Source organism: Tribolium castaneum, chromosome 1 (assembly GCF_031307605.1).
Source record: "Tribolium castaneum strain GA2 chromosome 1, icTriCast1.1, whole genome shotgun sequence".
NCBI classification, from domain to species: domain Eukaryota; kingdom Metazoa; phylum Arthropoda; class Insecta; order Coleoptera; family Tenebrionidae; genus Tribolium; species Tribolium castaneum.
Window position 1 is genome coordinate 544,208 of NC_087394.1, and position 8,833 is coordinate 553,040.

Genomic DNA, 8,833 nt, shown 5'->3' on the forward strand with positions numbered 1-8,833 from the left:
AATCGATTCCCCGGCTCATTTTGCATTGGTAAGGATGAAAATAGTTTCACTTTTTCAAATAGTTTGGCCGTAATCGAGAAAATAAAAAAAAATATAAAAAAGTTAACACCCCCCCCCTTAGAAAACTAAAAAAATTCATAATTCAAAAACTAAAAGTCGTAGGACAATGCGGTTTGTTCCATTGAATTCAGCGGCTCATTTTACATGATATATCACTTTTTTACAAGAATAAAAAATTTAAAATTTTTTGCCTAAATTTTGCGTAGCCATTATTTATGGTCTACAATTTTATTGAACAAAAAATTCATAACTCAAAAACTAAAAGTCGTAGAGCAATGCGGTTTGTTCCAGTAAATTCAGCGGCTCATTTTCTGTATTATACCAACTTTTCACGAGATTTAAAATTTTGAATTTTTTTGCTAAAACTTCCACTTACCTTCAAAATGGTGATAAAATTAATTTTTTTTAAAACTCGTTCTATCGCAGGTTTTTGGACTTGTGTATGCCCTTACATTCCTCTACAGTTGTTAAAAGTCAAAAAAAGTTCATATGTTCGAATTTTTGATGTTTGATTTTTTCAATTTTTGTCGCGAATTTTGTCGATTTCTGGTACCCGGAACATTTATCAAGCAATAACTCCGGAACTATTAGAGATAATCCTATGATGTGTACTATCTTTGGAAAGCTCTTTTAATGATCTATCATTTGCAAAAAAGATTATTGTTGTCCGACTTACAGTTTTCGAGAAAATGCAAATAAAAGCAAAAATTAGATCATATACTCAAAAATTCATAACTAAAAAACTGTTGGGAATTTGGCAACTTTCTCGATGCCAATCGATTCCCCGGATCATTTTGCAAGGGTGAGGATCAAAACAGTTCTACTTTTTTGAATAGTTTTGACATACTTGGGAAAATAAAAAATCAACAAATTTGTGAATACAATAATAAAACATTTGTTATCGGTTTATTATCATTTGACAAACATCTCCTATCTACAACTTTTCATAGATAAGTTTTATCATTGGGTTATTTCCTATTTTTGGCAACAAAATTAGCCAAAACCTTAACCCCCTCAAACGACTCCTTCACAACTCCTTCAATCCTTTCTGGAGGCAAATCAAACCCATAAGTACCACCTCCTGGCAACTCCCACGTGTACACAATACTAACATTCCTCACACCCATCGACCAGTCGTCACTAGCCCCAGCTGCTGCATACAGTGTTGCAGTGGACCCTCCAATGGTATATGTAGTCCCATTAACGGCACTAATCGCCTTATCCATGTCATGGCCCAACTGATCCAACTCCTTCCAGTTATCACAAAGCTTATCAATGTAACCCCAAGGGTACAACAAGTATTGCCCATAACTGTGTAAAGTTATGTAAGCTTCAATATTTGGCGTTTTGAGGAGATAGTTTTTCAAATTTTGCGTTTCAATCTCAGAGAAGGCTTTTTTCCCAGCATAGGTGTCTGAGCACTCCCAGTTACTAGCACCTGATTAGATTAATTAATTAATTAATTAATTACAGATTATACTAATTATTTGAATTTTACTCATCAAAAATTATTAATAAAAAAATATTTTTTTGACCATTTTACGAAATATTTTAAATTTGCTATACAAACCGCCTATCATTAGAAAGCTTATGAAAAATGCTATCGATACGTCTAAAGAAATACAAAGTGTTCCATTTGAAAAAACGAGTTATTCAACAATTTACGTTTTGGCACACCCTGTACATTATTTCCGTGTTTCAAGTAAAAATTGACTATTGCTAAAACTACAGGATATTCTGAGTTTTTCTGTTGCAAATTTATCGAAAAATTTTCGTAAGCGACTTTGAAGGTGCTTTTTCAAAAAAAGTTTTTTTTGTAACGAAAAGTTGAATAATTCCTAAACGTAAAGAGATAGATCCATGGCAGTTTATATTTATTTACATTATTTTTTGCGTAGAATCTAATTATGTAAAAATATATAGGGTGTTCCATTTAAAAAAAAACATAACTTTGGTTCACCACCCTGTATACAACACTCTGTGTATAACAAAAATATTCGTAGTTTGAGGACTTTAAATCGATCTATCGAATAATGTAAACGGCAAGGCAATATTTCAAGTAACAAAAAAGTTATAGACCTATTATGCATCCTTGGGTCATTTTATTTAGAAGCAAAAAATGACCTCAAGTTAAAAACACGTTTCTTTTACTTGAAATTAAGTTAAATTACCATTGAGTCATTACACCCCGAAAAATCAATGGCCACAGAAAAAATTAATTTAAGAAAAAAATAAGATTTTGCTGTTAAAAGCAGTCACCTTTTGAAACAATTGATGAGCATTGCTAAGCAGCATTTTGTGCACCACTGAAAAAACTGTCAAAAGTGTGTGCGCTCTTTAATTTGTAACAGTTATTTTTTTCTTTACATGCAAAACAAACGTTTTTTTTAATATAAGTTTGAAACACATGTTTGTTCTTTTTCTGCGTATACAATTTTTTTATATTGGTATTTTTAAATATGAAGGATATTCATATTTTTAATAAAAAAATAATTACAATTACAGTGTAATTAAATACAAAGTACATTACTTGAGTAATTAAATTACAAAAAAAAAAACACTGACCTGATTCCATCCAATGGAAATCAAAGTTGCGGTTTGCGTCACAACCGTCGCACACTAGACCTGGTGAAATGGTTTTACGCCAGAGACGGTTAGTGGTCCAGGTGTATTCGTAACCATCTGGGTTAACACTAGGGAGGATGATCCAGTCAATATCTTTTGAAAGGTTTGAATTTTCGGGATTTTCAACCAATTGGTTGATGACGTAAAGGGCAAGAGCTGGAGCAATCCACTCTCTGGCATGTATGCCAGCGTCTATGAAAATGACCGGTTTTGGAGGGTTTGTCGTGCCAGAGGAGATGCGAATAAGGTTCATTGAGCGGTTTTGGTACGATTGCCCAATGGTTTCAACGGTGACAAGGGATGGGTTGGTTTGTGCCAGTTGGGTTAAGTACGCGTTGATCTGAAAAATAGTGTACAGTCACAATCAAAATGAATGTCACCTTTAAGACAGGGCTCATTCTTTTTTATCGTGACTGTACTTACTTCATCGTGGCGGAGGTAGTGGTCGAAGGTTATGCCGGTTGATTTTCGAGCTTGGCGAGTTGTGTGGTAGGATTTTTCCGCTTGGATCGTCCTAAAATTTCGATCAAAATTTTTTTACTTTAGTCAAAACTTAAATGAACTTTGATAAACCTTACCGTTCCACATTTTCAATTGTTAGTTCAAACTCAATTTCATGTCTTGTTAAATAACTTTCGAATGCTTTTTGGACATTTGGTGCCACCATAATCACAACTGGAGCACCAACTTTGTTGAGTTTTGACCAGAAATCGAAATCTGGACTTGATTCCAATTCTTGTAAATATGCATTTTGGAGTTCTGTTTTGGGCAAAACTTTATAAACTTTAAAGCTGAAATATTGATTTTATTGTAACTCGTATTAATTGGTAATTACCTACCCTTCATAACTGGTACCAGTTGTAAGGCCCAAAAAGGCTAACAATGTTACTATTACAACACGCATTTTTTGGTACTTGTAACAGAACGTCTTGCTCTGTATTGTTTTTCAGACAATAGTATCGTAAGATAAATATTAACCATAGCCTACTTTTTAGATGTAAGAGTACGTGAGTGATAAAGTAATTGAATACGTATCTACTTAATTACTACAATGAAAAGTGTAATTGTTTTCTAGTAAAATAGAACGATCAACGAATCGATAAAATTTATTGAATTTAATAATAACATCCTGTTTTTTGTAATGTTATAGATTATTTACTCTTGTTTTTTGACCGAGAATTCAATGAAAATCAAGGCAAAGTCAAATTTCATTTATTTATCATTTTTTTCTAACACGAAATTTTTAAGGTCTTTTCTTAAAACTCAAAATAAATTTGTTTTGTTAAAATAGAAATATTTAACACTTTTTTATTTTTTCTAAATGAGTTTTTAATATGCCAATAAGATATTTTTTAAAATTTTTTTATTAGACTAAAATCTCAAAATTTTTGGTTTCTTAGACTTTCAGTACTTCAGCTTTTTAGTTTCTTAATTTCTCAATACTATTTCACGTTATTTATTTCCTCGATTTTTCAGTTTTTCGTGGTTTTACTATCTTATCTTATTATTGTTCTTACTTTGCAGTTTCATAGTCATTTAATTATTCTTAGTTTTTGTGTAATAAATTTAAAAAATAAGGGTGTTTTCGACAAACAAAATAAATTATTTAAAAAATTAGCATAATCGACCATTTCATTTGGATCTAAATCCAAGTCCAGGTCTGTGAGGAAGACCGGCTCTAAAACTGGTTCACTGGTGCCTCATTTGTCTCAATTTTCAGTTTTTATTATTATCATTTTTTCTAGTTTTTAGACCAAACTTTACTTAAATTTATTATTTATAATTCTGAATATTAGTCGGGATCTGATTTTAGGAAACTTACCTATCACGCAATTTTTAAGGACTTTTCTTAAAACTCAAAATAAATTTGTTTTATTAAAATAGAAATATTTGACACTCTTTTTATTTTTCCTAAATTCCTGAATTGAATTGTATTTCACATTATCTATTTCCTGGATTTTTCAGTTTTTTGTGATTTTTTACTATCTTATCGTATTATTGTTCTTACTTTGAAGTTTCATAGCTTTTTAATTATTCTTAGATTTTGTGTAATAAATTTGAAAAATAAGTGTGTTTTCGATAAATAAACTAAATTATTATAAAAACAAAGCAGAATCGAACATTTTATTTGCATCTAAAACAAAATCTAGGTCTGTGAGAAGGACCGGCTCTAAAACCGGTTCACTGGTGTCTCATTTGTCTCAGGACAAATGGTTTCACTGTTTTATAATTCCAGTTTTCCAATGAATTAAGTTTTTTTGTAGATTATTTATTCTAGTTTTTAGACCGAACTTTATTTAACTTTATTTATTTACAATTCTGGACTACATAATCAGCTATAACTTTAATCCCCTCCCATGTCTCCTCACACACCCCCAAGATTTTCTCCGGCGGCAGATCAAACCCATATTTCCCACCTCCAGGCAGTTCAAAAACATAAACCAACCTGACCCCAGCGCCACCCATGGCCCAATCATCACTACACCCAGCAGCTGGGTACAAAACCTCCGCCGAATTCCCAATGGTATATTCCGTTCCATTGACCGACTTGATCACATCGTTCACCTTGTGTGCCAAAAACGCCAACTCCTTCCAATTATCAGCCCTCACGTAGTCATAACTGTACGGATAGAACAAGTACTGTCCATAACTGTGCAAGGAAATAAAGGCAGTAATGTTTCCAGTTTTGTTTAAAACATTTCTCAAGTTTTGAGTCTCGATTTCGGAAAACGCCTCACTACCGGCATAAGTTTCCGAACATTCGGAACCACTGGCACCTTTTTCCATCCAGTGGAAGCCAAAATTGCGGTTACCATCGGTACCATTGCAGGAACTACCCGGTGATCGTGTTTTGCGCCACATTCTGTCCTGGAATTTTTAATCAAATTTTGGCATTTTTTGGGAAATTTCTAACCGTGGTCCAGGTGTATTCGTACCCATCTGGGTTCATGACCGGGAGAATGACCCAGTCAACGTCCTGGAGGAACCCATAAGAGGGATTTTCCACCAGTTGGTTGATGATGTAAAGGGACAAAGCTGGAGCAATCCATTCTCTGGCATGCATTCCAGCTTCGATAAAAATGACGGGTTTTGGGCCAGGTTTTGCCGAAATTGTGATTGTTTTCATGGTTCTGTTTTCGTACGAAGTACCAATGGTACCAACTGACACTATATTGGGATAGTTTTGGGCGAGTTGGTCCAAATAATTGTTGATTTCAGAGTGGCGTAAGTAATGGTCAAAAGCAATACCAAGCTTGTCTTCATGGTACTTTTTCTCCTGATCGATGGTACTTTAGGTAAAATGAATTATTGGGTTAGAAAATGTACACCAAGAGAGGAATGATTTTTTTTCTGTTTTTTACTTTATGCTCTAGAACGTATTTTAGAAAAATATTTTTGATTATACAGAGTGTTCCAAAAAAGTATTATGTCATAATAATATTTTTTTAATGGTAAGCTATTATTTTTAGGTACCTTTTTAGCCTGTTATATGTCCCTAAAATATTTTTTAAGTCGATTCAGAGATTACTTGATCGGTTTTACACCTTTAGTTTTAAAAATTAATTAAAACGAGAAACTACGCTTCTTTGATGACATTATTTCTAGGTACAGTTACCCAAAATGAAAATGACGCGTCCATAATGCGTAACCTAGTTTTGAGAAATAGTTTGAAGAGATTTTGATAAATTAAACTAAACAAAAACAAACAACTCGTTTTGTAAGATCTAATTATGGCACTCATTCTACTGGAGCACTCCTTCGTCGTGCTCCAAAACCATTCGTGCCACAATTGAATGTGGTAGAATAATATACTATTTTTAGTTTTTTTGTAAATTTAAATAAGTAATTAAAATATCTATTATTATTAGACAGCTAGCTAATTCGATTGAGAAAAAATTAATTTTAATGTGACATTAAAATTTGCCGTATATTAATGAACAAACAGCATTTTGTTTAGGAATCTATCAGGAATTAATAACAGAATTGAAAATTAATTAAATATTTCTACGATTGTTTGCCTTATTCTTGACAGTTTTTGGATAAAAAAATCAAGAATCGAAAAATATATTTTTTTAAGTTTCAGTTTTTGTGTTTCTTTGTCTTGGTTTATTTTGGTAATAAATTAAAAGCTTTTTTTTGACCGAATTTTATTATTTTTCTGTCTATTCTTAACGAAATTTCACCCAAAAACAAACGACTTGGAGTAAAAGTGACATCAGTTTCATTTTATTTTTAAGATTTTGACGCCTGTTCTGTGAAAACACTACCAATTTAGACTTATTTTGTGGATTTGAGACGTTTTTTGATCAAATCTTGTCAAATAAATGAGCACTTGATCAAAAATGCACGGTAGGTACTTTTTGATGGACGTGTCATTTTCATTTTGGGTGACTGTACGTGTTGAACAAGGTCTCATAGACTTATTAATTAAGTTTAATTGACCTTAATTACAGGGTGTAGGAAAAAAATGACGTTGTACCTTTTTTTAGGACATTCTCTAGTATAATCAAAAATATTTTTCTAAAATAATAATGATTGAGCTACAGAAGACGGGAGTTGGGCTGAACCACCCTGTATATGGAGGATGTAAAATAATTTCTGAAAAATACCTTTGTAAGTTGTCGATTTCAAGTTCATAACTTATTTTGTGTTTTTTGAGTTTTTTTTCGAATTTTTTTTGGACTTGGGGTGAAGCCATAACAGTGACTGGTTTACCGACATTGTTAATTGGGGACCAAAAGTCAAATTCGGTTGATTTCAAACTGGTTAAAAATTCATTGTGTGCTGGGGTTGTTGGGTAAAGTTTGTACACTTTATGACTGCAAGAAATATAACAAAAAAAATATTATAATAGTAAATAGTGACATTACCCTTCGTAGGTGGTACTATGGCAAGTACCGATCACAAGAGACAAACTTAGTGTTAAGATAAGCAACATTTTAATAAACTGTGATTGCATTTTGTGATGATTCTCGGTTTTATATGTCTAGACTTTTATCACAGTCTGCCATCAGTGATGATCACAAAGATAATTTATTTGTAGTTAAGTGGTTAAGAGAAAAAATTAATAATAACGTGACGTACATTTTAGACGCATTTTACTGTTAATATAAGAGAAACACTAAATTACTCTAAGTACTAAGAATCTTACAAGTTGTAGTCGTTAACACTTTCTTATAAAAATATAATTTGAAGTTAATTTTCGTACTTCCAAATTAATTCCAATTTAGTTTAAAAAAAAATAATTCCGCAATTAAATAATTCTTTTAATTGTAAACTAATTCAGTGGTTTTAAAAAATTACGTAATTTTCATTTAAAATTATTCCAAAAAATAATTCATTAATTCCATAAATTTCAAAGCTACTTCTAATAATTCCTAAAACTTTTAAATAACTCGAAGCGATTCTAAATTAAAATTAAAAAAAAATTGTTCCGACAACTAATTCCACAATTAATGGCCCTTAAGTATGGTTTAATTTGCCTTGTTTTGATCAAAAATCATTTTATTATAGATTGATTTTCGATATAAATAAATAAATAAATAAATAAATAAATAAATAAAATCCTCCAAAAAATCTTTTTCGTCGCCATAAATTTGAAAATATTTCCTCATTGAACGATCCTTTCTTGTACAAATCGCTTCCTTATGCAAGAAAAATACCACACAGACATAACTGTAGGTAGATAGTCACGCCATCCAATAGTAAATTAATTATAACTGTTAATAAACATCTAGGAAACGACATTTTAACGTCACTCGTAAACCGTATTACGGCGAGTTGTAAATTTCACAAATCTAATCCAGTATGAAAGATAAAATTTTAATTTGAGATTTTATGCCCGTGTCTCGATGATAACATTTGTGCAAAAATATAAGTATATAGTGTCCGTAACATAGTCACGCGATTGAATTATTCCTTAGTCTTGAATTGTGAAATACAGGGTGACCCAAGGGTGCGTGCATGCTCCATAACTTTTTTTCTATGCAAGCTATCAACTTAAATTTTCTTTTAAACAGTAAGTCTTACAATAAGGCACGTTCTGAAAATATTTCAATTTGTATACAGAGTGTTCCAAAATTAAATACCTAACTAAATTTTTTTTTTTTTGAATGAAAACCCCAATTGCTTATTATATTTTTGAAAT

The 8,833-nt window shown here is 31.6% G+C and overlaps 2 protein-coding genes across 2 annotated transcripts; both read right to left on the reverse strand.

Moving 5' to 3' along the window:
* Nucleotides 1-931: 931 nt before the first annotated feature.
* LOC657015 (carboxypeptidase A) lies at nucleotides 932-3,683 on the reverse strand. Its single transcript, XM_963504.4, has 5 exons — nucleotides 3,525-3,683; nucleotides 3,264-3,476; nucleotides 3,109-3,199; nucleotides 2,626-3,025; nucleotides 932-1,498 (listed from the first exon to the last, which is right to left on the reverse strand). Exons 1-5 carry the CDS (start codon nucleotides 3,587-3,589, stop codon nucleotides 1,029-1,031), a joined length of 1,239 nt encoding a protein of 412 aa, XP_968597.1. The 5' UTR covers nucleotides 3,590-3,683; the 3' UTR covers nucleotides 932-1,028.
* Nucleotides 3,684-4,977: 1,294 nt separating this feature from the next.
* Nucleotides 4,978-7,701, reverse strand: LOC656929 (carboxypeptidase A). The gene is made up of 4 exons (XM_963425.5): nucleotides 7,557-7,701; nucleotides 7,296-7,505; nucleotides 5,600-5,975; nucleotides 4,978-5,553 (listed from the first exon to the last, which is right to left on the reverse strand). The coding sequence occupies exons 1-4, from the start codon at nucleotides 7,643-7,645 to the stop codon at nucleotides 4,993-4,995; spliced, it is 1,236 nt and encodes a 411-aa protein (XP_968518.3). The 5' UTR covers nucleotides 7,646-7,701; the 3' UTR covers nucleotides 4,978-4,992.
* Nucleotides 7,702-8,833: the final 1,132 nt, after the last annotated feature.